General features: G+C 37.3%; 1 protein-coding gene across 14 annotated transcripts in view; it reads right to left on the reverse strand.

Annotated features, from left to right (window-relative positions):
• ATP8A2 (ATPase phospholipid transporting 8A2) overlaps window positions 1–27,866 on the reverse strand; it is a 574,503-nt gene that overhangs the window by 352,592 nt on the left and 194,045 nt on the right. For all 14 annotated transcript variants that reach the window (XM_038573452.1, XM_038573457.1, XM_038573456.1 and 11 more), the window contains 2 exons: window positions 26,453–26,591; window positions 18,572–18,636 (listed from right to left, as the gene is read on the reverse strand). In XM_038573452.1, coding sequence (XP_038429380.1) covers window positions 18,572–18,636; window positions 26,453–26,591 — 204 coding nt within the window. The remainder of the gene's footprint in view (window positions 1–18,571; window positions 18,637–26,452; window positions 26,592–27,866) is intronic.

Here is a 27,866-nt window from a genome sequence, read left to right on the forward strand (position 1 = left end):
TTTTCCTTGGGCCATTAAATAAAAACATAACCTTTTCATGTTTTTAGAAACAATTCCAACGCAAAAACCTTATGGATCTCAGCTGATTCAAGTATGCCATAAGCAGTACAAATAAGCAAATGGAAGGGATTTCTTTTTTAAATGATATCATTGTAAAACTTCCAGGAGCTGAAAAACACAGAGGTGGTCATCAGGAAAATTATACTCATCACTTTATTTGGGTAAATTGATTATTTCTGGAAAGCAGTTCACATTAGCAAGACCACCTCTGGGCAAGTATAATTCACACAGCTTGTACTTATCCAACTAATAGCCAATCAGCAACGTGATAAACACATAATTGCATACATACTCTAATTGCCTTTTGTGCATATAATTGGGGAAATATTGTAATTTGTGCTTGGAAAGTATGTCATTCAACCTTCATGCAATATTCCAGAATACAGGTGCCATTGAAAATACACTGAAAAACTAACATTCAGTATCTTGTTAAAGTTAACCAGGTCTAACAACAAAGTAAAACACAAACTGAGTTGAAATTTAAAAGGTAAAGCACCAGCCTACAGTTACAAAAATCAGAGGCTTAAGTTTATAACTCAATCAGCCTGAGGCAATTTCAATAATTAAATTTCCTCCAAATTTCTCTCCTTTTCCTTGTCTGTATTATTAAATCATGAGCTATAAATAGGTAGTAAAGGAAGTCTAGCCTCTTGGCCTAACCTGTGATCTCTTCCAAAGCCTTAAATGCCATATACTAGGGACTCACATGGACCAGCAGAAGAAAAAAACATGAAGGATATATGAACTACTCAAGTAGAGAAAGTTTGCCATTAGACAATATGTTTCTGGGATGCCTGGGTGGTTGGTTCAGCGGTTGAGTGTCTGCTTTTGGCTCAGGTGGTAATCCCAGGGTCCAGGATGGAGTCCCATATCAGGCTCCCTGTAGGGAGCCTGTTTCTCTCTCTGCCCATCTTTCTCTCTCTCTCTCTCTCTCTCTCTCATAAATAAATAAATAAATAAATAAATAAATAAATAAATAAATAAATAAAATCTTTAAAGAAAAAAGACAATATGCTTCTTAGGGATTTCAACTCAATGTGTGTCTTGAGCACCACTTATGTGCAAACTATTTTAAAGTTCTCTAATACAAAAAGAATGATGTCTTAAACAAGCTTTCAGCTCAGGGAAAGGAATGAAGCAAAACTCCACTGTATCATTAATAGAGGGTAGAATATACCCCCTAAGATAAGTACATGAAGATCTAAATCTAGTTGGAGAGATGGGTAGACAAAGCAAAATAAGTCAGAAAGAAATAATATTTCCCATGAGCAGGATTAGGGCTGGTGTTTTAGGGGAATTGGAAAACAGAACTTACAAAGTGTTAAATTCATGCTTTCAATCTATTGAGTACTTAACAGCATATTAGGTGGTGTGCTAGATGCTGAGGATGTAATGGTGAGGGGTCTGTTTAATGAACCATCTAAACAGAATTGTAGAGAAAAAGCAAGGGAAGATAGATTTAAACCATCTTTTGGTAAGTTTCCTACACTATGTGAATAGTTAGAGCAATATTATTTCAATCAAGGTAAAAACCACCAATGTCCAAAAATCCATGAAGGTGATGAATCCAAAACAAAGAAATTGGGATAATAACAGAATAACAGATAATAACATAATCAGAAAAATGAAACTAGTTAATTAGAAAAACTCTATAGCACAATATATATTTAGTGAATTTATACAATTTTTTCCTTTATCATTCAAATCCTTCCTTTAAAAGAAAAGCAAAAACAAATTAAGGAAAACAAAAACCAAAAAACTCTTTCATCACTTCTGATTTGACACTGAGAAGAACCTTCAAAAAAAAAAAAAAAATCATGGTCCCAGCTATTATGTTCAAGTTTAATTTGGGGGTGGGGAGGTGGGGAGGGAAGAACAGAGCATTTTAGAATATATTTATAATTCAGTTGCTCATAACTTAATTTTCACAAAACATTAAAGATACTTGCTTTAGATTTCTAATAGACTTAGATATCTAATTTTAAACGAGCACAACTTTGTAAGACAATTTTTCTCTTCAACCAGTATGATGACTTAGATCTGTAATGACTCTACAGTTAATATTTGTTTCAGATCATTTTACTCTTTCCTAAAGTACGGGAGGGGGAAGAAGGCAGGATAAGACAGGATTTGTTACTTTTCTAGGTTTCAAAACACAGCAATTTTATAACTCAACATTCCTACTTTCTTGTGATAGCCCTTCTCCTTGCTTCTGCTCATCATGGTGTTTATCTCATTCTATTCCCATTTCTTTCTTTCTTTTTCTTAAGAAACTAAACTTGCCAGTTGCCAAAAATCTGCTTTACTTACACACTTCCCACTTGGTATACAAGTTCCCTGAAGGTCTTAATTTATAAAAATAATGCATGTCTCAATGCGTGATTGCATTATATCCACAGGACAAAATTCAGGGCCCGTGGTAGAAATTAAAGATACCAAACTTTGGGATAAATTTGCTCAAGATTCAGGGCAAATTTGTTTTCTACCATATCTGATTTTGATTACAACCTTTCAATACTTCAAAACAAACAAACAAAAACAACCTCCACATTCCTACAAGGGAATCCACTGTCACATAAGCAAGCTACCTTCCCTCTACCACTGCCAATTTTCTTGGTGATATTAAGATTGGATCTGGTAAATATCAAGCTAGGATGAAGCCAGAATGAAGAAAAATGGGCTCACTCTAAAAAGGATGGTTTTTGACCACACACACACACACACACACACACACACACATTATGAAAATGTATAAATAACCCCTTGGGCTGGAAAAAACAGAGATAAGATATATACGATATTTTGGATCATTTACTCATTACTCTAATACAAACTCAGAATTAGAAATGCCTTGTGAGGTTCCTATAGGAAAGCACATGAAGCAAATATATTTTGCTCCATGAACTGAATTCATAGTTAATGAGTGTTTGCCACATGCATGCGATTGAAAACAAAATCTACAAGACTAGAGAAAGAATAATTGCCCTTTTTTGGGAACTTTTAAGCATAAAACTAAAATTCCAAATGCACATGTCTTATAATACAAGAATAAAAATGCATAATGGTAAATGTACTGTTTGTGAATTATATTTCAATAAAAATAAGAATGCATTAAATAAAGCCCAAGAAAAACTGTACTTAGAGAAAGGATCTGATCTGTCAGCTTGGTAAGGTACCTCAAGAACTTCCAAGATCAACATTTACAGACATTATCAGCCTCAGATAATACTTTAAGTATATCGAACTTTCACAAACCCAAATGATAAGAAAACACTAGGCAGCAGAAAAGGTTGAGGAAAATAAAAGTAGAGAAATGGACAGACAATAAAAAATAGGCCAAATCTCATGGCTAATTTATCCTCTGATGTCTCCACCAACACTTGGCCCAGTAAATAAAAAAATCTGACACTTGACATGCTTATGAAGATCTCATAGTTTTTAATGCATAAAAGTTATACAAAGAATATCTTTCCAAATTATGAGGTAAATATCTCCTGACACATCTCAAAGTACCTGCTTGTGCTCTGGAGAAGAGGATGGAAAAGGACCAGGGAAAAAGGACTTTCCTAGATGCTGAATCTAGTGGGGAGGACGCTGGGATCAAGAATTCTAACAGCAAGGCGACACTAACACAGATGCCAGACAGTGATGTCAACAACCCTTCTGTTCCCATTGGCAAGCACACTGCTCAATTCTCAACTCAATCTCCCTCAAACTAGCTTATGATCATCGTGACTTGTTGAGGTTTTTGCTATTAATTTTAGGTCTCTTTTCCTTCTATGGTTTCATACAACTTTATTGAAAGCAGTAAAAGACCACAACTGGTTCACTGATTTCCTTTTCTTTCCCCTTGATAATAGGAATCAAGCAATAGGCTTCACAGTGCTTATTTCTAACATTTTATTCTATTATTCTATTAAATATGGAGTAAATGGCTTTTAGCCTTACGATTCCTACCAACTGTAAAGCTGTTTGTGCTTGAAAGTTATTTCTAAACATGAGGATTTTAAACACCTATTTTCCACTCTTCTCCACTTGTAGGCTATAGTTATATTCCAAATTGACTTCACTTCCTCCTACAGATAGTGTTGAACACATTCAATTTTAATCTAGGTTTTATCACGTATTTGACACTTCCTTTGCTTTTTGTTTCTTTGCCTAACTCAGATGTTCCATCCAGAATCATTTTCTCTCTGTGTAAAACACAGCCTTTACAATTTCCTTTAGTAAGGGTCAGCTGGTAGCACACTCTCAGCTTTGTTTCTGTTTTGTTTTTAAATCATTCTTGAAATAATTTTTGCCTTTACAACTCTCAGTTGGCGGCTATTTCCTTCCAGCATTGAAAACACCATCCCACTATGCTCTAGCCCCACTGTTGCTGGTGGAAAGTCACCTGTTTCTCCTAAAGAAGTAATCTCTACCCTTCCCCTAACACCCTCTCCTGCTTTCAAAATCTTGCTTTGTGCTTGGTGTTTGGAAATACCAAATGGTGTTTGGTAGTTTCCCAATGATGTATCCTGGTGAGGATGTTTTCACTGATCTTGTTTAGGGTTTACTAGGCTTTTCAAATCTATGGAAAGAGGTTTTTATCACTTCTGGAAAATTCCTAGTTATTATTTCCTCAGACACTTCTTCTGGCCTGTTCTTTCTTTTCTTACCTTCTAGGACTAATTAAGCACATGGCAAACTTTCTCCTTCTGTCCTTTATCCCTCAGCCTCTTCTGTATTTTCTCTCGTTCCTCCTCTCTACACTGTAAGGAGAACCCAGGGGTCAAATCCACAGGAAGCCAGTTTTACTTGTGCCTCACTCTCATCCTGGGGCTGTAGCCCTCCAAGGGCCCCAACACAAAGCAGCTTCATTGTTCCAGTACTCCTCATGCCTCTCTGGGCTCCCATAATTCCTTCAGTTTTTCCTGAGAATCCCTTACTATCTTGTCTTCTCTTCAGTACTTTTTAAAATATATTTTTAAAATATTTTATCCAACAGTTTTACTTGTAGTAAACTGTTGGATTTTTTCAGTAGGAGAGCTGGTTATGGTAACCTCACCTACCATTACTGGAAAACAAACTGGAGTGCAAGTCTTTAATTACATGGCTTACATTTAGAGAATTGGGAGTTCTTTCCATTTTAATGTTAAGAGGCTGGTTAAGCAAGCTCCTTCTCATCATCCAAGAACCTAATAAAAATGCATGTTGGATGTAGTCCAGGAGAATGCTATTCCACATGTTCCTGCAAGGTCTTAAAGCACCTACTGACTACCACTAGGCATCAACTTTTTACCAGCATGAAATCTCTCTGCCTCACATAGGGAATCCTGCTAGAAAAAGGAAATTTTAACTATTAACAAAACCTTAAATCCTACAATCTCTAAAGAAGGACATGGTCTCCCTTTTGGACAAATTTTATTGTTATTAATGTAATTATTCATTGCTCTAGAGCTTAAAACAAACAAATTTCCTAACGAGATGGTTTTTCCAGTATCCTAAATGAGCATACTTACAAGATAAACATACAGCTAGCCAACATTTGCCAATCACATGCCACTTCCCCGCCTGATACCCATTCCAGCATACTCCCTCCCCCAAGATGACAAATCTTCCAGATAGCATCAAGGTCATCTCGGAAGCAGTATCAAATCTTGCATGAAGAACCATGTACTTCATGGGGCACCTGGGTGGCTCAGTGGTTGAGTGTCTGCCTTTGGCTCAGGTCATGATCCAGGGGTTCTGGGATCAAGTCCTGCATCAGGCTCCCTAACGGGAGCCTGCTTCTCCCTCTGCCTATGTCTCTGTGTCTCTCATGAATAAATAAAATCTTAAAAAAAAAAAAGGACCATCTACTCCAGTGTCTTCTAACATTTTCCCCCCTAGATTCCTCAGCTCACTGTGCAGAGGGAAGCTCACGTGATTACGCTCAAGATGTAAAAGCATATGCTCCTAACTAACCCTGGGCCAGGTACCAAAGTCACTTTCAACTCACCTGTTCTATTTTAACATTTAAAATTACTGAAGTCCTAGAGAGCAGGGCAGTGCCACTGATGCCCATGTACTGAGGGACAAAATCAGAAATCTAAGTGAAATTAAATATAGGGACTTATGCCATCCACATATTGAGTATGTTGAGAAATCTCCTTACAAAACTGTAAGTATCTATACATGCTCATGTGGTCTTTCAGCTTCTAAAGAGATTTTTATAGGGTCGGCACCTTGCCACAAATTCTAACACTGCTCTCATGAACTTAACATGCTTATTTGCTGAGGACTTGCACATAACTTACAAGCCAATAATAAATTTCTGTATGATTTAAGTTAACAATATAAACATGGCAACCCATAAATTAGCTAATACAAACAACGTGTCATGAGGAGTTGGTAGATTGAATGGATTAAAAAAAGGCTTGGCATATTAAATTCTAAACACACATATCACATCACCAATTGCTATCTTGCAAAAATGTAAGAAGACCTCTCTTCTCTTTCCCTCTAGGACTTGCTTATCTGTTGTGTGTATTTTAAGTGTAGATATTGAGACTGATGAAGGCAAGTCCAGAAGGAAGAATAAAAAAGGAAGAGTGTTTCTTAACATGCTCCTCAGGACTGCTCTGATCTTTCCAATTCTGCAGGAATGAAAGGAAACCATGGATAAATAGAAGCAATTCAGTAAGTTTCATAATGGAATTCTAAGAAAAATAAATTCAAGAAATTCTTAAGAAAACCACCATCAACAACAAAGTCAAGGTCATATTTTGACTAAGAATTGAGTCTGCAAGGTCAATATCTAAGTTCTCTTCTCTGTCCCTAAGTGTTTTTTTGTCAGATAAATCAGATTTTAGTTTTATTCTGCTAAACTTTTCAAATCATTTACCACACACAAAGCTATCCTGTCAATTCTCTAAAGAGAGAACTGAAATAACATAAACTATAACTCATGGATTCAATGGAACAGAAAATCCCAAATTTAAATAGAGATATAAAAATAATCAGCCCCTAAAACTAAAATCTATTATCTAAGTTCTGCAAATGCCACATAAATAACAAATAGAAGACCTTCAAACTCAGACAATGCTAAAGTAGTTGTATATAGCCATGAAATAAAAATTTACCATGTAATTATAATAAAAATTAGCTTTAATGAAATGAAACTGTTTTTACATTCAGTTTGGCATTATAGCTTTTGTTATTTCTACATAAATGCAGTAGGATTCTTAGTCCTACTTGAATCCCTTTGTGGAGATTTATCAATTCAGTCTTGTCTACTACTAAAACTATAATGAAACTGAACAGTAAGCTATTTATATGTCTGCAATGATTTCCTTTTCAAGATACACCAGACTTCAGTTTTATTCTGCAAAATCATTTTCAATTACATATTTAATCTCTATGTTATTGCTTAAATTACACATGCACCACCCTCCAGCTCAGATCCTGGCTGCAGACTCTGGCAGCGGCTGCCACACATGTCAAAGGGTTGGTTATTATGTTCAATAGGAGCCACATGTGCCAGTCGGCCACAACAATTTGTACCCTATGAGCTAATTCAATCTATCAGATTTTGCTAATGTTTTTTTCAAGGAACAAAGGGTGATTCCTAGTACTCATGATTCAGAAACAAAATAAATGTTATGGAAGTGAGGCATCCTAGAAGTAGCACTTTCTCTTGAAATCCCAAAACAGGTAACTATTTAGGGACTTGGGAGAATCTGACAAATAAGCTGTACCAAATATTACTGCTCTGAAAATTTATATTTCATTAAGTCATCACTAAAAAATAGAATACAAAACCAAACTGATGGTTACCAGAAGGGAGGTGGGTGGGGCTTGGGTGAAATAGGTGATGGGGATTAAGGAGGCACTTGTGATGAGCACCGGGTTATATATGGAAGTGCTGAATCACTAAATTGTACACCTAAAACTAATATTACACTATATATTAACTAACTGGAATTTAAATTAAAAAAAAAGAATAGAAAACAAGGAAAGGATTCACATTCATGTATTTGGGGAAAGAGGGTTGCTCTAGAACAATTTTACCCACAAAAAATGGAAGAGGGAAGGCCAACAAAAAGTTATGTCAGGCATCCTGGGCTCAAGACCCATAAGAAGAAAATAACATTTCAAACACTGATATCAATTCTTCATACAGATGCAAGTAAACTTCTGGTAAATCAGGGTGAAGTAACCTGCTTCAGATTTTTCTCCCAAGTAGCCAACAAGCAGTAGGAGTAAGTTTCATTAAAAACTCACCCTCGGTCCTTATACAGATAGCAGAGAAAATGGACATCTTTTTCTTCCTTTTGCATTAAGGACTGAGCACCTATGTTGACAGGGATATGGAGCAATAAAAATTTGTACACACTCCTGCAGAAAATAAAATTGGTAGAACCATCCTGGTGAAAAATTATGTAATACTGACTAGCCCAATTTCTGTTTCTAGGCACATACCTGAGAGATTCCTACACATGTATCTAAGAGACAAGTATATACAATGTTTTTGGCAGCATTTCTGATAATATAAAAAATGCAAAGCAATCCAAAATGTCTGCCACCAAGTTTTAAATCCCAAATAGCAACTAACTAGAACTAAATATATGAACGTGAGTGTCAAAAACATGAGTGAAAAAAGCAAACAGCACAAAGATACACATACAATAGGATTTCATTTACATAAACATGAAAAATGCCAGATAAATTTACATATAGCATATGGATATATACACAAGTATGGCAAATGTATGAAAAAATTCCAGAGGGTGGTTTCCTCTCAGGCAATTGGGATAAAGGAAGAGAACTAACAGCCCTTCAATTATCTGTAATGTTTTGTTTCTTTTAAAATCATTTTGGCAATCTCTCTTATCTCCTAGTTATGATTCATCTGCTGATTTCTTGCATCTTATATGTAGACAATCATTTTATATTATTAATGAAAGTTGTCTATTTTCATCCTTTGTTTCTTTATCCTGTCACATTGGAGATAGCACCTTTAATATAATGTTAAAAAGGACTGTTAGCAAGGAATGTGACTATCTCATCTTTATTTTTTTTTAAGATTTTTTTTATTTATTCATGAGAGACACAGAGAGAGAGAGAGAGAGGGAGAGAGAGAGAGAGGCAGAGACACAGGCAGAGGGAGAAACAGGCTCCATGCAGGGAGCCCAACGCGGGACTTGATCCCGGGTCTCAAGGATCATGCCCTGGGCCAAAGGTGGCGCTGAACCACTGGGCCACCAGGGCTGCCCTCATCTTTACTTTAAAAGGAATATTCTATCACCATTGGTTTTGGTAGATACATCTTATCAGTTTAAGAAAGGCTACTTCTATTTCAGGATGAAAAGTTTGTTGCTTACTGATAAATCCTCATTAAAATTTTTTTTCTGTATCTAATTAGATAATTGCATGGGTTTTTTTCTTTTATCTGTTAATGAGATGGAAGTATATTATCAGATTTTTTTTTAAGAAAACACATTTACATTTCTGGAATTAAACCCAGCTAGATCATAATGTACGGTTTTTTTTGTTTCTTTCTTTTTTTTTTTTTTTTTTTTTACATTCCTGGATTGGGTTTGCCATTGTTTTATTAAAGAATTTTACCTCTCAAGTTCACAGCTGAGATTGGCCTATAATTTTTCTTTACCATTCTGTGCCTACTGGTTTTGACTCAAAGGTTACATTAGCATCAAACTATGTTGAAAGGTAGTGAGACTTATTTTCTGGAAGATTTTTCTTTTTTTTTAATTTTTTTTATTTTTATAAATTTATTTTTTATTGGTGTTCAATTTGCCAACATATAGAATAACACCCAGTGCTCATCCTGTCAATGCCCACCTCAGTGCCCATCACCCAGTCACCCCCACCCCCCGCCCACCTCCCCTTCCACCACCCCTAGTTCGTTTCCCAGAATTAGGAGTCTTTCATGTTCTGTCTCCCTTTCTGAAATTTCCCACTCATTTTTTTCTCCTTTCCCCTTTATTCCCTTTCACTATTTTTTATATTCCCCAAATGAATGAGACCATATAATGTTTGTCCTTCTCCGATTGACTTATTTCACTCAGCATAATACCCTCCAGTTCCACCCACGTCGAAGCAAATGGTGGGTATTTGTCATTTCTAATGGCTGAGTAATATTCCATTGTATACATAAACCACATCTTCTTTATCTGGAGGATTTCTCTATAAAATTGCAACTGTTTCTTTTAATGCTTGATAAAACTAGACTATAAACATTGCAAGACTGTCTGGTGTTCTCTTCCTAGGGAAGATTCTAAGTAGTGATACCACATCTTTAATAGTTGTGGGGGTTTTCTATTTCCTTCAATCTGATGCTGACAGTTTTGTATTTTGCCTGCTGTCATTTATAACTATGTCTATAATAACAGCAATCTGGCCTATTAAAAGCACTCAAATATTTGTTGATATAAGTTTGGAAATTAAACATACATTTCTCTATTTTCTGAGCATTCTCTTTCATGTGGTTTTTATTTTTATATCAATGAAGAGGAAAACCCCCTATTTTTAAAAGCAGCATTTTTAAATCTGTGTTCCTGTCACAAGAGTTACTCAACAAAAAAGAAATTCAAATAAGTTTGGTTAACAAAATATTCTATATCTAATTCTTTAAGATTTACAGTACAATAAATTTATTAAAGATTGCATAAACTTATAGTAGAGAAATCTGTTATTTTAACTCTGTATCTCACCAAAATAGCCATAGATCCCATTTCTTCCATAATGCTTAACATTTCAAAACATGTTTTAGAAAATCAACAACAATCAGGAAACACGTATGTTGCATTGTAAATGAAAAGAACCAAAAATATAAATATCATAAATACATTAATATACAAATATGTGGATATAGTCTACCAATATATATAAACACACATATATAAGTATATATCTATACAGAGAAATAAATAAAAATTTATGTGGGTGTAAATATATGTGTATGCAGAAATAAAATAGATGTTCTACTTGCCTCAGAAAAGTTCTTAGACTCTTGACCAAATTTTTAATTGTAATTCTTTGGGTAGTGGGATTCCAAGCGATTTTTTTTGTTGTTGTTTATATTTATTTTTCTACATTTAATGGATTGATTCTAGAAAGGGAGTAAATGAGGTTTAAAACTATTAGATTACCATAAAATCTAAGTTAGCCTCAGAACAAAGGGTGATAAACACTCCCACTAATCAAGTGAACTTCATCAAAGGTTCTGTCTTAGATACACCTTGGAAGTCACTCCAAGCAAAACATGCTCAGGTCTATCTAAGTTACCTCATAATGGAACAACAATGCTTAGAAACCAGACACAGAATCAACTTCATTGATGGAGGAATTTGACAGACTTAAACCTCTGATGTAATTTTTCCTCCTATGATACTCTGGCTGCACTGTCACAGCAAAGAAAGTTGTTATCTCAGGCTAAGAATGCCATCATTAAGCAGTTGTCATGATATACCTTTATGATACACCATGCAATTACCGATTATCTCCACTTAGGCAGTCAGCAGTAGTTAAGAGTCATCAGGGACCTTGACAGGTTATGCCTTCCTGTTCTCTATGCTGTTGATGCTTTCAAGGATACCATTAGCAATAGAGGTGGACAAAGCCTTCTCATTCACTCCCATCAAGGCTGGATTGCATAGACATGGATCACCGTAAATAAACCCATTGGATGGGAATGATTTTTGACATAGCTACAGTAGAACAAAAGAGTACTACCAACTCTATTTTGTAAAAAAAAGTAGGTTTAAAGTTCTGATTGAATCAATTATTTCAAAACCATTTGTGACAAATACCCACCACTTTCACTTAAACAGAAAATGTTAAAAGAATATTCTTTTTGTTGATAATTTATTTTTTATATCACATTTTATGATAGATTAATAGAAGAATAAATTACCCATAAACTTGCTTATCAGAATAAGGAAAGAGGTCACCATACCAACCAGAGTTCTGTCAAAAGTTCCGTTAAAACTCACAGTAATCTCTATACATTCTTTCTCCCATTCTTCTCCACCCAACTCTTTGAACCCCCTCCAATCAGACATTTACCTCTATAACACCCCCCAAACAACTCTTTTTTTTTTTTTTTTTCCCAAACAACTCTTAAAAGGTCACTGCTGACCTCCACTTGCTGAATCCAGTAACAAATTCTCAGACCTCATATCACTGGATCTGTAAAGTAGCAACTGATACAGTTGTTTGTCCTTCTTAAAGCCCTAATTCTTTTTTTTTCCAAGATTTTATTTATTTATGATAGACATAGAGAGAGAGAGAGGCAGAGACACAGGCAGAGGGAGAGGCAGGCTCCATGCCAGGAGCCCGACGTGGGACTCAATCCTGGGGCTCCAGGATCGCGCCCTAGGCCAAAGGTAGGCGCTAAACCACTGAGCCACCCAGGGATCCCTTTAAAGCCCTAATTCTATATTTGGTTTCCAAGATACCAACCTCTTATTTCTCTTCCTACTTCAATGGCCACATCCGTCTGGCCTCCTTTGCTGGCTCTCATCTCCTAATCTGTTACACAATAAACTTCCCCAGAGCTAAATCCTTTTTTTTTTTTTTTTTAAGAATGAATGAATGTGGGATGCCTGGGTGGCTCAGCCGTTGAGCGTCTGCCTTTCGCTCAGGTCCTGATCCCGGGATCCAGGATCGAGTCCCATATCGGGCTCCTTGCGGGGAGCCTGCTTCTCCCTCTGCCTATGTCTCTGCCTCTCTCTGTGTCTCTTATGAATAAATAAAATATTAAAAAAAGAATGAATGAATGTAAAAAAAAAAGAATGAATGAATGTATTTATTTGTTTGCTTGTTTGAAAGAGACAGAGAAAGTGCATTAGATTGGTGAGGAGGAGCAGAAGGAGAAGGACAAGCAGACTCCCCGCTGAGTGTGGAGCCTCATGGGGGGCTTGATCCCACACTCTGAGATCATAACCTGAGCTGAAATAGAGTCAGATGCTTAACCAACTGAGCCACCCAGGCCTCCCTACAACCCCAGAGCTTAATTCTTAACCTCTCTGCCATCTCTAATCAATACTGAGGGTCCCATCAAGTCTTAGAGTTTAAAATGGTACATTGACTATTGACTACTCCCAAGAATCTCTTTCCATCCTGGACCTGTTCTCTGAATCCCAGACTTGTATGTTCAACTGCCTGGCAATATCTCATCACCATGCAATCCTAACATGCCCAGAAAAGACTTCTTTTTTTTTTTTTTTTTTTTTTTAATTTTTATTTCTTTATGATAGTCACACACAGAGAGAGAGAGAGAGAGGCAGAGACACAGGCAGAGGGAGAAGTAGGCTCCATGCACCGGGAGCCCAATGTGGGATTCGATCCCGGGTCTCCAGGATCACGCCCTGGGCCAAAGGCAGGCGCCAAACCGCTGCGCCACCCAGGGATCCCCAGAAAAGACTTCTGATTCCCCCAACTACACTTGCTCCTCCTACAGTCTTCATCTCAGAAATGGCAACTCTATCTTTCTAGTTGCTCAGAGTTAAACCCTTAGAGTCCTATCTTCTTAAATCCCAACATCAATATATTAACAAATCCTGTCAGTTTTACTGTGAAAATACTTTATGCCCAGAACCTCACCACCTCCCATCACCAACACTGCCAATGTTCTGATCCAACTTTCCCCATCACCTCCTACCTGGCTTGGCACAACAGCCTGCTAACTGGGCACTCTGTTCCTGCTTCCACCTCCCTTTAGGTCTACACCCATCCTAGCAGCCAGATACTGTCAAAAAGTAAATCACATCCTATCACTCTGTTGCTCGGACTCCACCAATGACCACCCATTTCATTCAGAATAAAATCCAAGTCATAATAACAACCTACAAAACTACAAGGTGAAGCTCCTGCCATTTCTCTGACTCCCTCACACACTCCACAGCTGAACTTGCTGCTCAAGAGAGTAGGAAGGCACCAGCCTTGGAACTTGGGTGAACCACCTTCCTGGGACACTAGTCCCTAGATATAGAATGATGATGATATGCCAGGACAACAGGTATAAACTGAAACTATCCCAGGCAAAGGGAGATGTGCAGTCCCCTGTCCAGACAAGCACCCAGGCTCCCACCCTCCACCTCTGCTCAAATACCATCCTATCAGAGAGAATTACCAACCAACCTATGTAACAGAGTAATGTCTGCTCTTTCTGCTTTTCATGTTCCCTTCATCCTGATTTATATTCCTCAAAAACTTAACAGTCTCTCTGCCCTTTATTTTTTTTAAATTTTATTTATTTATTCATGAGAGACACAGAGAGAGACAGAGGGAGAAGCAGGCTCCATGCAGGGAGCCCGATGTGGGACTTGATCCGGGGACTCCGGGATCAGGTCCTGTGCTGAAGGCAGATGCTCAACCACTGAGCCACCCAGGCATCCCTCTCTCTGCCCTTTAAATGTTAAGTACCTTTGGAGGATTAAAATAATTATTAATTTAACATGACTAAATTAAATCAGATAAAAACTTGCTCATGCAACATTTCTAGTATACCACAAAAAAGATGTTGAAGAAAAAATATAGTTATAAATGATCTTACCAAGTACATAAGTATTATTGGGATGGCAGGGGGAAAAAAGGGAGAGGAATTTTTAAAAAAATATCTTACTACCAGCCTTAGAAAGAAGAAAGTTTCACTACTTTTTTTTTTTTTATTTTTTATTTTTTTTTAGTTTCACTACTTTTAAGAATTGCTAGGAAGTTTGAGAGCGAGAACTCACACTGAGCATCTGGCACTCACAAAGAAGCATTCAACACACAGGAGCTTTAATTATTGGAGAAGCGGTTTTGTCCACAGCTTAAGATATACAACCCACATTTTCTGCAATGCAAGCATTTCTAAACATATCTTTCTCAAGTGTTTTCTTCCTACCAAAAAAAAAGCCATCATCATAGCGTGCATTAAAACATTACCTTCATCTTCTTTTTAATTATTGAAGTATAATTGACATATGATGTTGTGTTGGTTTCAAGTATGTAACACTGATTCAACAATACTATGCGTTACTCCAAGCTCACCATGATAAGTATAGTCAGCATCTGTCACTAAACAACATTATTACAATATTAACTGTATCCCCTATGCTATTTCTCAGACTTCTCATCTCTATGACTTATTTACAGATGGTCAACAGACATATGAAAAGGTGCTCAATATCACTAACCATCAGAGAAATGTACATCAAAATCACAAGGAGATATCACCGCACACCTGTCAGAATAGCTAGTATCAAAAAGACAGAGGTGTTTGTAAAGATATGGAGCAAAGCAAACCCCCGTGAACCATTGGTGGTGATGTAAATTGGTGCAATCACTGTACAAAACAGTATGGAGATTCCTCAAAAAAGTAAAAACTGAAATACCATATTATTCAATAAAACCACTACTAAGCATTTACCCAAAGAAAACAAAAACACTAACTCAAAGGATAAATGCATCCCTATGTTTATTGCAGCATTATTTATAATAGCCAAGACATGGAAACAACCCAGGTGTCCATCAACAGATAAATGGATAAAGAAGATGTGGTACATACACACACACACACACACACCAATATTTTGGCCATACTCGGCCAAAAAAAAAGAATGTAATTTCACCTTCATCTGGAAGCAGCAAATGACAGTATACCTGTGGGTATATACTGTGGGTACGAATGTGTGCTTACATATTGTAAACGTACTTTAGGTAACTTACGATGGAGCCACCTGTCACTAGAAAAGAGACCAAACTAGAAAAGTGGGTTTTTGTAAAAGAAAAATAGAAAATAAATAGTAACTATGACTTACTAGGAGAATTTGCTGTGAGTCAAAGACTTTTCTAAGCACAGACATCAATCAGGATTTGAACGAAGTCAGGCATTCCAGAACCTGCTTCCTTAACCACTATATGCTATTAAGTCTGACAACTGTTTTGTGCTTTGCCATGAGAACAACAGAAACAAACTTCTGAGTGGCACACAAAGTGTTCACGGTGACTCTACATGTCATTACAAAGTAAAGGATCTGTTGTATGTTAAAGACCTTTATAAAATCAACCACATCAGTGAGGTCCCATAGCATTCTGGGTACTCCTGACTCCCCCTTCTTGCCTACAAATTCGCCAGTACTAAATATTGTTTGCTGACGGATTTTCACGATCTATTTTTCCATCCTCTTCTATGTTTTTCTCTATATTGCAAGGACAGCAAAGCTAAAGACAGCATTTCCCAGACTCCCTTATTAACAGGATTCAGGGTGGATTCTATCAACAAGATACACTTGTGTAAGATTTGGAAGACAGAAAAAAGAGAGCTATTCCTTTTCACCAGGGGAAGTATACTACATTCTACCCCCGCAGTACCAGCTGCATGGGTGTGGTAAGCTGGAATATCAGTAGTGATTTCCTCACCTGCTTGGGTCTCAAGGCAGTGAAGGATCCTCAAGGAAGAAGATGATCTTACCACCAGTGGGAAAAAAATGCCAGTTATCTATGACAAGCAGCATCAAAGCAGTTATTTAAATTATCATCTATGATATTTTTTTCTCTGCTTTTCCAGCCATCCTCTTGCTTCTTCCCTAGAACACCCTACTCTTCTTTTCTTTTCTGAGCCAGCTGTTACCCTAGAGTTCTCAAAATCAGAGACAACTGGCCAAGTTCCAGGAGCAGCAAAGAAAAAGTCAAGTGGTGCAGACCTTCAAACTTGAAATTAGTATTTATTAAAGATGACCTGACAGAGGAGGAAGTGGGTTTATCAAATTCTGCTTCTAGACATCAAAAAGTAACTGCGACACCAGACTTGTAAACAGCTAGAAAGTTGGAAACAATAAATATGAAACACTGGATAGGAAACTCAGGACTAGGATCCTTTTAAGAAGTGAAGTAAATGAGATGAGCTTGCACTTATATGTGAGATGAAGTGAGAGAAGCTAGATCCAATGTTTCTAATTCTTGGGTCATTTCCTTTGTTTCTCTCTCATCTGCTTCAACCTCAGAGCTCTACAACCTAAAAAGCTCAACTTGGGAGCTTCACAAGGATCTACTATATACCTAATTTATTTCCCTAGTATTCTGCTTTTATTCCATTCCTACCAAATGAAATATTTTGAGAACAGGAATGCCTTCACCCTGACTAAAGAATGAGGTGCAGGGAACAAAATGAAAGGGGAGGAGGGGAAGGGGAAAGAAGCAAAGGACTCTAGTTAGAAATATGTAAAATGTAAGTATGGAACAGAAAAAAGTACATAGAAATTGTGCCTCTGTTCAACATATACTGAGTACATGAAAGTCATTATACAAAAAGATGATGTTTAACACTGGTTAGGAAGAAGAATTCTTAACAGGTTGTCAAGAGAAACCAGGCACATCCCAAGAAACTTATTTGGTTTCACAAATTACTCCTTGATCTAGGTCAACCAAAAGTCCAAATTTGAACCTATGGCCTTAGAGTGCTATGTAACATCAAAGTCCATCTCTTGGATTCCATAGAACCCCTGGCATGAAAGGAAACTATAGCCTCACTTCTGAGTTATGACCATATGAGACTTAATTTAAGATTGTGGATGCCTTGGAACTAGAGGATCATCAGCAAACAAGGGAGCTCCTGGCACAGATATTCTGGGTGTGCTCATAGGCTATGTAGATTCATTCAAGGGTGAAGCTCCCAAGCCATGGAGCAGTATCTTGCCAATGGTGCTTTGGAAAGTACACAGACTCACCCCCTGACTCCTGCCTTTGGAGTCCTGAAGAGGTAGAGCATGTGTTGGCCTTCACAGTTGGATTTGGGGCCTCCCAGATCTGCAAGTATAAATGTCCTGCACCATATCTCTTTCCTTTCACTAACCCTGTCATCTGCGCTTAGAAGAGGCTTTAAATATACTGCCTGAAGGGTGGTCCTGGGTTCCAAGAAGTAAAGCCCTTGTGACAAGTCCTGACAAATGGAATCTCATTGCTCAGATGGTTTCTCCATATCAAACTACTTCCCAGGTCACTGGTTAAACTCAAATCAGTTCCCACCCCTGGTCTCATCAGAGGCTTTAGGTCATGACTGGGCCTGTACAGGTCTATAAAATGCTCAGAGAACCATGCTGTTCAATCCTCCATGTGGCATTGGAATGTCAGGGGAATTAAGTGTATATGTAGCCTACTCCTATATAAATTCAAACAACCTGACACATGAGTATTACCTTTGTTAAAATGTGTGCTAGAAAGAAAATCCCACAAGTCTCCTTAGTAACCTATTCTGGAGTGAACCATCACCGTTTAGCCAATCAAAATAGGTCCCATTCACATTTTAAATGCACAATTCTAGATAAACAAAGGAAAGCATCATGAAGCAGTGTTCCAAATTTACTATTTTTGGTATTTAAAGATAGGAATTTATGACAACTATTCATAAATAACAAAAGAGAGTAAGTTTTATAATTGTTTTTTAGTTAAAAAAGAAAAACTCTCATTATCAGTTACAATAGAAATAAATAAACGAAGAGTTTAATACAGTAAAAACAAACACTACTTTTGAAAAACCACTTACATCCAAAGAATCTTCCTTCAACAGGATAAGGGCCATATTCTGTGATACCAACCGGCAGGAATATCCTAGAGTTGAATAAAGAGCAACACAAGTGAGTTAGTTTATCATTCCTTCCATGAATTCATCACTTTTCAATAGCTTTTTTTTTTTTAAGATTGTATTTATTTATTCATGAGAGACCAAGAGAGAGAGGCAGAGACACACAGAGAGAAGCAGGCTCCATGCAGGGCGCCCAATGTGGGACTTCATCCAGGAACTCCAGGATCACTCCCTGGGCCAAAGGCAGGTGCTCAACTGCTGAGCCACCCAAGCGTCCCTCAATAGCTATTTAAATTCAGCCTCCCTTCTTACAGCTTTCTTATTACCTTTTTAAGCCTGTTGGGGAAGACAAAGGAATTGGACAAGCGGCAGGGTAGGAAATATAAGTTCTTTAAGTAGATTTTGATTCTTGCAGACAGCTTGAATAGAGCTAGCTGGGGAAGTCTTCATAACTACTGGCTAAAACAAGTATTTGTCAATTTTCTGTGGATTTTTATTTATGCTTGTATAACATCAGTGTAAGTTTTGAATTATCTTTTAAAAACAGCTAACACTTTAGGAAGATACATGGAATCTAATGGTGCTTCCAAATCAGCATAAACAAGTCTACCCTACTATCAAGATTCATTTGTTTGTTTAAAAAGTAGGTAACTCTCACAACAGATTTCAAAGGAATACTACGTACATCAAGGGAATCACTTTTCCTACCCAAGTTCAAAGCAGTCCCTACTTCAAGAATTAAACCTTAGTTAAAAAAAAAAAAGCTTTAGAACAAAAGTACATATTCCAAAACTGATTCTTATCAATAATTTCCATCACATTTAAAAATAATTATCATTATAGGCTAAAGAAGATACTCTTCTACTTTTCCTCTCAGAAGGTGAACATATTTCCTCTGAACCACTTCCCTACTCAGGCTTTGCAATCCACTCCAAAATACCTAGAGACACTGTGTGATACCACAGACCAGGATGAGAGATCCGCCCCTCAAAGTAGCATACTAGAAAAGAGCAGGTCCAGCAAATCCTAAGACCTGGGATGTCTGTCAGGACTGGACTCTTTCTTTCCAGCTACCCTCGGTGTCCCTTGAGAGAGCTGGCACTTCTCACCAACCTCCAATCTCAATTTATATCGTTGAGAAAAAGCAAGAAAAGAATCCCTCCACCTAGAAAACTGGCACTCACAGGTTTTTTTTTTCCCCCTCAGCACCTGAAGATAAAAGATTAATGATTCTCAGAAACATGAAATGAATCATCAGCACAGAGAATTACAACCTCTGAGCAAGTATCTATCTGGGTGACAATCTCAAGGAAGGGGCTCAACTAGTGCTGTCCCAAGGCAAGTAGGACCCTGGATCCTCCTCCACATAACAGCTAAAATATCCATTCCCACAGATGGCATATTTAAGTGGAAAAGGAATCAGGCATTTAACTAATGGCAAGTCCCAGAGCTGCTGCATTTAAGTGACAATTCCACTCAATAGGGCTTTTCCTATGCTGAGGAAACCCTATTAAAAGGCACCAAATAGATTCAAGACACACAAAAATTAAGACCAAGAAAAAACTTGTTTTGCTGTTGTTGTTTAGGAAGGAGAGAGACAATAAATATTTGTTTATTTTGGAATGTACAAAGTATATTCTTCACTAACAACTGCCATTTCAGAAGAATACTTTGTAGATCACCTCAGAACACAAGTCTTTAAGCACAAACTTACGGTTTTTCATTCAAATATTTTTTAAAGCAATACCATAAAGATATAGTCCAGACCGTTAACAGTAGTTACCTCAAGGAAATGAGATTATTTTGCTTGTTAAAACCACTATACATTATCTTAAAAACTAAAACAAACTGAATGATTTAAAATCATAATGCCACATGGGCAAATGCCTGTTTAACCTCTAAGACAAAATAAAGGGAAGAAAGACAAAACAATTTTCTATACATCTTCAAACTTGTTCAAGTCCATATTTTAACAAAAATGATGAGTAAAAATGAGACTTTCCCACAATGCCATTCAAAGTTCTGCCTGATAGGACTGACATAATTGAAGTCTTTGTCTACCATTAAAATTTTACAAATGTATTCTTTTTTCCTATCAATTCTTAGATCAGGTCCAGAAGGGAGGTCTACACTTTATTTTCATTTACAATAGGGGATGTTGCACCTTTACTTATATCCCACTATGGGAGGACTACTCCTTCTTTATATTCCCAGAGACCTCAAGCAACTTCATGCAACATAGACTGTTACGAATTTAGTATAACTAATGCAAAAGGATTTGCCAGTAGTTTTAGATTTGAACAACAGCTGCAGAAGTGAGCTATAATTTTTAAACCCTAGCTTGTTGCTTTATTTTCTATTTTTCAGTTTCAGCAAAATGCTGCTTGACAACTGAAGCTGCACAAAGATATTATGGAAAAACTCTAAGTATTTTTCTAGTCATTGCAGGAGAGGCAAGAAATAAAACCACTGACACATCCATGAATTTAAAAACACAAAACTAAAGGTTTCTGGAAATAGGTTTTGTGTTTTTTTTTTTTTAATTTGGAAAATGAAGTGAGATTCTGCTTAGAGAATTATCACACAGAACACCTGCAGTGACAGAACATGGAAGTTAAACACAGTTAATTGTGACTTAGCTAATGTGGCAAATTAAATTATGTCAACCCCAGTTTGGTGTGCTTGATTTCTAATGTTTGTGGATAAAATGAGATCAACTCTTGGAGAAGAGCCAGGTATGAAATGTCAATCCACACTTGTAAATTGAGGTCTAGTTCTTTAATCTTGCAATCTAAAAAAACGACCATAAAAATCAATGAGAGAAGAACCTCTGGGATTTCACTTTTTACTGTAGCTGAAATTAACAGCATACTACAAAAGTGTTTAGTCTTTCTACTACCTGAGTATAACCAATATTCAAAGCAATCAAAACATTACAGACTTAATGGTACTTAGAACAGGACTTCGTTTTAAGAAAATAATCATCCATGCTAGAAAGTATCACCAAACCAAATCTCTCAGATCTTGCAGTCATTCTCTCTCTCTTTTGAGATAAATTCACATTGTCAAAGATACTCAAATCCAGACTTCTTTGGAGACATTTCTGGAAGGGTTAGGAACAGTTTGTCCTTACTAACCATGTATCTTAGGGTCAGTTTAAAAAAGCTACCAATTGCTAGGCTTCAGCATGGTTCTAAACCTTCAGTAAGTGTGTTGGTCCTAAATATTTTCAGAGACAGTCTGATCAATATTTGAGGATAAAGGTATGAAACACATTGCCAGACATCAGGAATGGGTAATAAAAGGTGGTATTCTTAATCTATTCCAGATGGGGTCAAAGAGGCTCAGTACAGAGTTCTCCATAATCCAGAGAGCCAGGAAGCTAAGGACTCATCCACAGAACCACATATCTAGGCAGCTTTCCCTCCAGATCCTTCTCAGTACAGCTGCATCACAGGTAAGAGCACATGTCCTCAGCCTTGCCTCACGAACCCTCTCCCCCCACCAAACTAGACTGTCCTGACCCATTCTATGCTCAGACTTTTTACTTCATTTTTTTTTCAATTTAAATTAAATTAGCCACCACATAGTACATCACTAGTTTCAGATGTAGAGTTCAATAATTTACCAGTTGCCTATAACACCCAGTGCTCATCACATCACATTTCCTCCTTAATGCCTTTTATTTTAAATAAATTCTTAAAGGCTCAAGTTTTAAACCTATGTTATCTATGAAGCTTCCCTGGTCTTTTTTGACTCATATATTTATCCTTCTGGGAAGTCGATATCAACTGTCACAGGTACATGCTCAGATGTTCAGCACTTTCATAGTCTTTGTGATCTAGGCTAAGTTGCTTGGTATTTCTGTGCCTCAGTTCTATCTTTAAAAAAGGGTTGATGGCTATCTCCAAGGAATCAAATATAAAACTGACAGAGAGAACTGAGCACAGTATTTGGCACATTATAGCCAACATTCACTATTATTAACACTAGTCATACTTAATATCTATCCTGCACAATTAGTACTGTCTCATCTACTTGACTCTCTGCTTTGTCTCAGAATTAATTCCTGCCCCAATTAGGGAATGTGAGTTCCCTGAGCCTAGAGTACAGCATCTGGCAACAATGCCCCAGCTGCAGGTAATCAAGAAATAACGGGGCTGACTTTTTTGTGAAAAGCAACACTCAGATTGAGACCACCACCAATGTCCCAGCTTCACTGAAAACAGAAATTTGTCTTCCTTTCAGTGGGCAAGGCAAGCTACAGGCAATAATAGGAGGAGCAGGCACCATATTTATTCACTTTTTAAAAAATTAAACTTCTAAGACTGTAAGATGTGGTTTAAAAGTATTAAATGAGTAACAACAATTTAGAAATGGTTTATAATAAAAGCTCTTTCCTACTTAATGACTTCAAAATGAAATACACACTAGGATTTTGTTCTCATTCATCCTACATCCATTAGAAAAAAATTAGAGATTCCATAGACTTCACATCTATTGTATACCTATTTAATAGATGTTTTATTCAGTGGTAATAAGGAAATGACACGATTCACAAAGGCTACATCTGAAATTTCACTTTAGACTAACGGATGCCAAATTTTTAAGCTAAAAAAGAAAATTGCCAACTCCTTGAAACACAGCTAGTTAGCATACATTCAAGCCCAGCACAGCAGGATTCTGGCATCATGCCAGTTCCAAACTACCTAAAACCCACAGGCAAGAGGACTGTCTACATAGTATTCATTGGCTCCTAAGAGACACACAAATACCCTGGAACTTAATTTGACTAAATATTTCCAAGCTACAACTAAAAGTTACATTTTATAAATGTCTCTTAAACTGTGATAGATAAATGCAATGCTGAAGACAGTCAACAACCCCAAACAACAAACATACTGTCACCTCTAAAGGTGAACTCTTACTATACATACACTAAGAAAATGTGATTAAGTTGTAAGAGTCAACAGTCATAAGACATTTCTATCTCAGGGACGTTGACATATGATAACAATGTGCATCCTGGAAGGGCTGAAACACAAGACCATTGTCTCCCAGTCTTCAAATTTCAGAGAACAGTTATATGAAAGCCATGTGATTCTGTTTAAAATGAGCCCTGCAGCAGAAGTGAAGAGTCCTGAGACCTCATACCAACTTGGTCATTAAATAGAATATAACCTTCATAAACACTGAATTTCCCCCCTTGAGCTGTAAGACCATTCGTATGTAGACTGAAGATGGAATTCAGAAGGCACTCCTAGCAGAGTGCTGGCACTCAGCAGACATCCCATGAATTTGCTCTCTTGTCCTCCTTTCATGGAGAAGTAGAACTGCCAGACACTTGATCTTTCTCCCAAGTATCTTCTGAGTGCTCAAAACTGCAGATAGAATGCACTACAATGTACAGAATATCCAGTATTATGGAAGACAGATCAATAATGGCTCATATTACCCAGGATATGGGAACATGATTAGTAAACAGGCATACAATCCATACTGTATCTGGAGCATGACCTCATGCTGCTTATAGCTGTCACCTGTGGTCTGGCATGGACAAGTCTAACACAACGTCTGGATGTCTACACTTTGCTGAGCCTTCGGCATCATTTGCAGGCTCAACAGATATCCTAAATCAGAAAATGACATTTAATTCCTCGACACTGCCCAGGATTACCAATGAATTCTGAATACAAAGGGAAAAAGTAATTCAGGCAAAGCTCTTTCAAAGAATATCAGTTCCCTGGCTGTTGGCTGCATACTTAGTAACACCAAAGATATGTCTGAATCCTGATACACTAGAAAAAAAATGGGAGTAGAAAAAAGCCTTCAGAATACAAGACTTCAGCAAAGTCATCAGCTTTATTATATTTATATAATATAAAGCTTTATATTATTATATATAAGCAGGAAGCATCAACTTCTTGTGGTCTTGCACAGAGTATTTGCTAAGAAAGCTCAATTTTAAAATATCCAATGGCCATGAATGCTTCCAGTACTCAAACTACAAATGTTGCTATACTCTCTTTGAAAAAAAAGTACAGAATAATATAACCATTATTTTTACAAAGTCTTTGGTTGGGTATCAATTATCTTGTAAGGCTCAGAGAAGCCTTATGGCATTCGAGTCAAGCTTTCCTTTATGAATTATAAACCCATGAATTCATTTGCTTTCATTTGTGTCCATTCCAAACTCCTCCAGACTCTGATACACTCAGGTATGACAAAAAGAACAAACAAGAAAAGGGATGTGTGTGCTGCCCCAGGGCAGAGAGGTCATGAGACAGACAGTGGCCTTTTTCCAGCTAGTACAATGCCAGTGCACTCACATTCGCCTTTTTTTTAAAAAGATTTTTAAACAATTTATTTGGTAGAGGGGCAAGAACAGGGTGAGAGGCAGAGGGAGAAATAGCTCTCTGCTGCACAGGCTGCTTAATGCAGGGCTCGATCCAAGGACTTTGAGATCATGACCTGAGCCGAAGGCAGCCGCTTAACCAACTGAGCCACCCAGGCGCCCCTCACATTTGCTTCTTACAACAAACACAAGAAAGCACTTAAGGAAGGCATCTGGGGCTAGATGCATAAAAAGGTTAGTCCAGCAGGAACACTCAAGCTCTGTTTTCCAGATCTTATCATTACAGTGCAATTTTAACTCAAGGCATTACTCACTTCTTTGATATTGTTCTCAGAAAGCAGAAAGCACTCCCCTAAATTTCCAGCATTTCAGGGCAGCGGCCAACTTTATGTACCCTATATGAACAACAGGAGCCACATATCAGTAGCAGGTGTTTTAGCCCAAATTTATATGGGAAATCATACCTGAAGAGACAACATATATACATAGAGAGGGGGCCATTATACAAAAAGCAGGTGTTCACCTTCATTTTACAAAACATCACTGACATCACCAAAGGGCTACACACTCTGGGTTTTTATTTTCTAGTAGTAGTGAGGGATCTGCACAGAAACATGGACTTTTGTCCAGAAACATGCATTTGAAAGACAATACAAATCAATAGACAAAGTCTGTACCTGAAGCTTCAGAGACTGTTTATGAATCACATAACACTTGCCTATGACTTTAATTTTGGTTGTATGGGAGCCCAACTGCATGAGCCCAACCTTGCGAAGAAATGACTAAATGACTCTTGTCTACTAAACAAACAACAAAAAAATTCACTTCAGAGGGTAGGGTCCTTACATACTCATTTTATCACATATGCACCAGGGCTTGTCATGCCATGATGGTGCTAGAAGTACCAGATAACTTTTGAGTAACTTAAATAACAAAAATGAGATCTTTTCAAATTAGTCATTTTAACTCCTTTCACGCTGAAAATGTGCCTCTTTAACATCAATGAAGTTATCTGGTCTTAAAATTCCCTTTCTTCAATTCTCATTTCTGTGATGTTTAGCAAGCAAAGAGGTTACCAATCCAGACAGGGAAGGGAAGGAAAGATACAACATTCTTGGAAGACCCATTAGCTGGTAAAATAATTCAAGTGCTTATAATTATTTAAAATTATAATGCATATTACACTTAGCAAAAACATGATCTCAGTCTCAGACTAGAATTTTGTGAAGAAAGCGGTAAGAAAAACTCATCAAATCTTGAATTCTGTATCCTATATAAATAAATTTGTTTAATACATTTCAGGGAGATACAATAGTTTTAATGTTACAGGCAGATAATGCTCACTAAAACATCTTCATTTGATTTAGGTAAACTTTTCTTGGCCTTAAAACATCATCTGTCAATGCATTTGAGGAAACCTTAGGCACTTTTAAAGATGTTTTCAAAACAATATGAAACCAGCATCAGGAAATTTTAAAATTAATTACCTATATTAATTGCAGTTTCTTGTTTATCTCCTGTCAACACCCAGATTTTAATTTCTGCCTTCAACAGCGTTGCTATGGTTTCTGGAACACCTGCCTGAAGGCGATCTTCTATGGCTGTGGCTCCAAGTAACAGTAAATTCTAGATAGAAAAAGAACTTCAATTAATGACTGGTCCATACTTAAGAGCAACATGAATGACAAAACTGATGCCAAAAGGCAGTCAAAATATTCTAACAGTTCTCTTATTTCTTCTATATTAATACTTTGTTTGCAGATAATTAATTTGCTGATTAATTGCTGATAACTTCATGTGTGGCATTTCAAAACTATTTGCAATGTTAGAACCACTCGAGACACATAGGCAACCCAGCATTCATCATGTATTTCTTGGTCCCTGGGCATGTTAGAAGAGAAATCACCTAGCAGTAAAGACTATGGGCCAGTCATCCCAAGGACATTCATAGTAGGTAAGCCCTTCCCTCTCACTCCACTAATGAGTAACATACATATTATATTCTGGTTGACACAGGAGAAAAACTGATTCTAGATGATAATACTTATCTGACAATACAAGCCTAAGAGACAGGTGATGCTAACAATTTAACAGCAGAGAAGAAAATATCAAATTATCTTAAGATTGAAGAGCCATCAAATGTGGCCCCTGTTACACTTCTTCCAGGCCCATGGAGGGCCAGTTCACAGCGAGGATGGGTGTGGATTCACAAGGATATGGAGATGCATCAGCAGCCCTGACCTTGCCTGCTGCTCTGACAGGTTGCAGAGCCCCTGCACAGAGGGCTGTTAAGCACTCACCTACCTCCCGAGTCCTCCTCTGATAGGGCACCATCGCTTGATTTCCCAACTGTGGGTAAAGAGTACCTCCCGAGCAGCCACCACAGGCTTGGTGCCGCACGGGACCATCACCTAAGCAATCGTTTTCTGATTCTAAAAGTAATTTTGGTTATTTCCAGTGAAGTGGAGCAAACGAACACTTGAATCCAGCTCTACTCCTACCAAATTCCATTAAAGTGACAAACAAGTAAATATAAAACTTAAAAATGTAGTATAAAAAAGGTCAAGAGTAATTTTAAAAAACACAAGGAATAAGAAAAGCTAATGACTTCAGAGTTCTAGAAACTGGAAGGAAGATGAATGGGCCAGTGGTTGCTGATATGAAACAGGAAAAGGTAAAATCCAGCTGCCAGATTTGAGGGAATCTGATACCTAGAAAGCTACCTAATGCCTTGGGATAAACTGCAAAGAGCAGCAACAACAAGGAAATTCAAAGTAAGCAATGTGGAGTAGCTATGGCAAAGGTGGCTATTATTAGAGTAAGTGTGAAAATGCTTAGAACGAACAATGTCCAACCAGCCTACACATTCTGAAGGCTCCTGTAACTCAATAGGGTGAGCAA

The sequence above is a fragment of the Canis lupus genome, chromosome 25, assembly GCF_011100685.1.
Source record: "Canis lupus familiaris isolate Mischka breed German Shepherd chromosome 25, alternate assembly UU_Cfam_GSD_1.0, whole genome shotgun sequence".
Classification (NCBI taxonomy): Eukaryota; Metazoa; Chordata; class Mammalia; order Carnivora; family Canidae; genus Canis; species Canis lupus.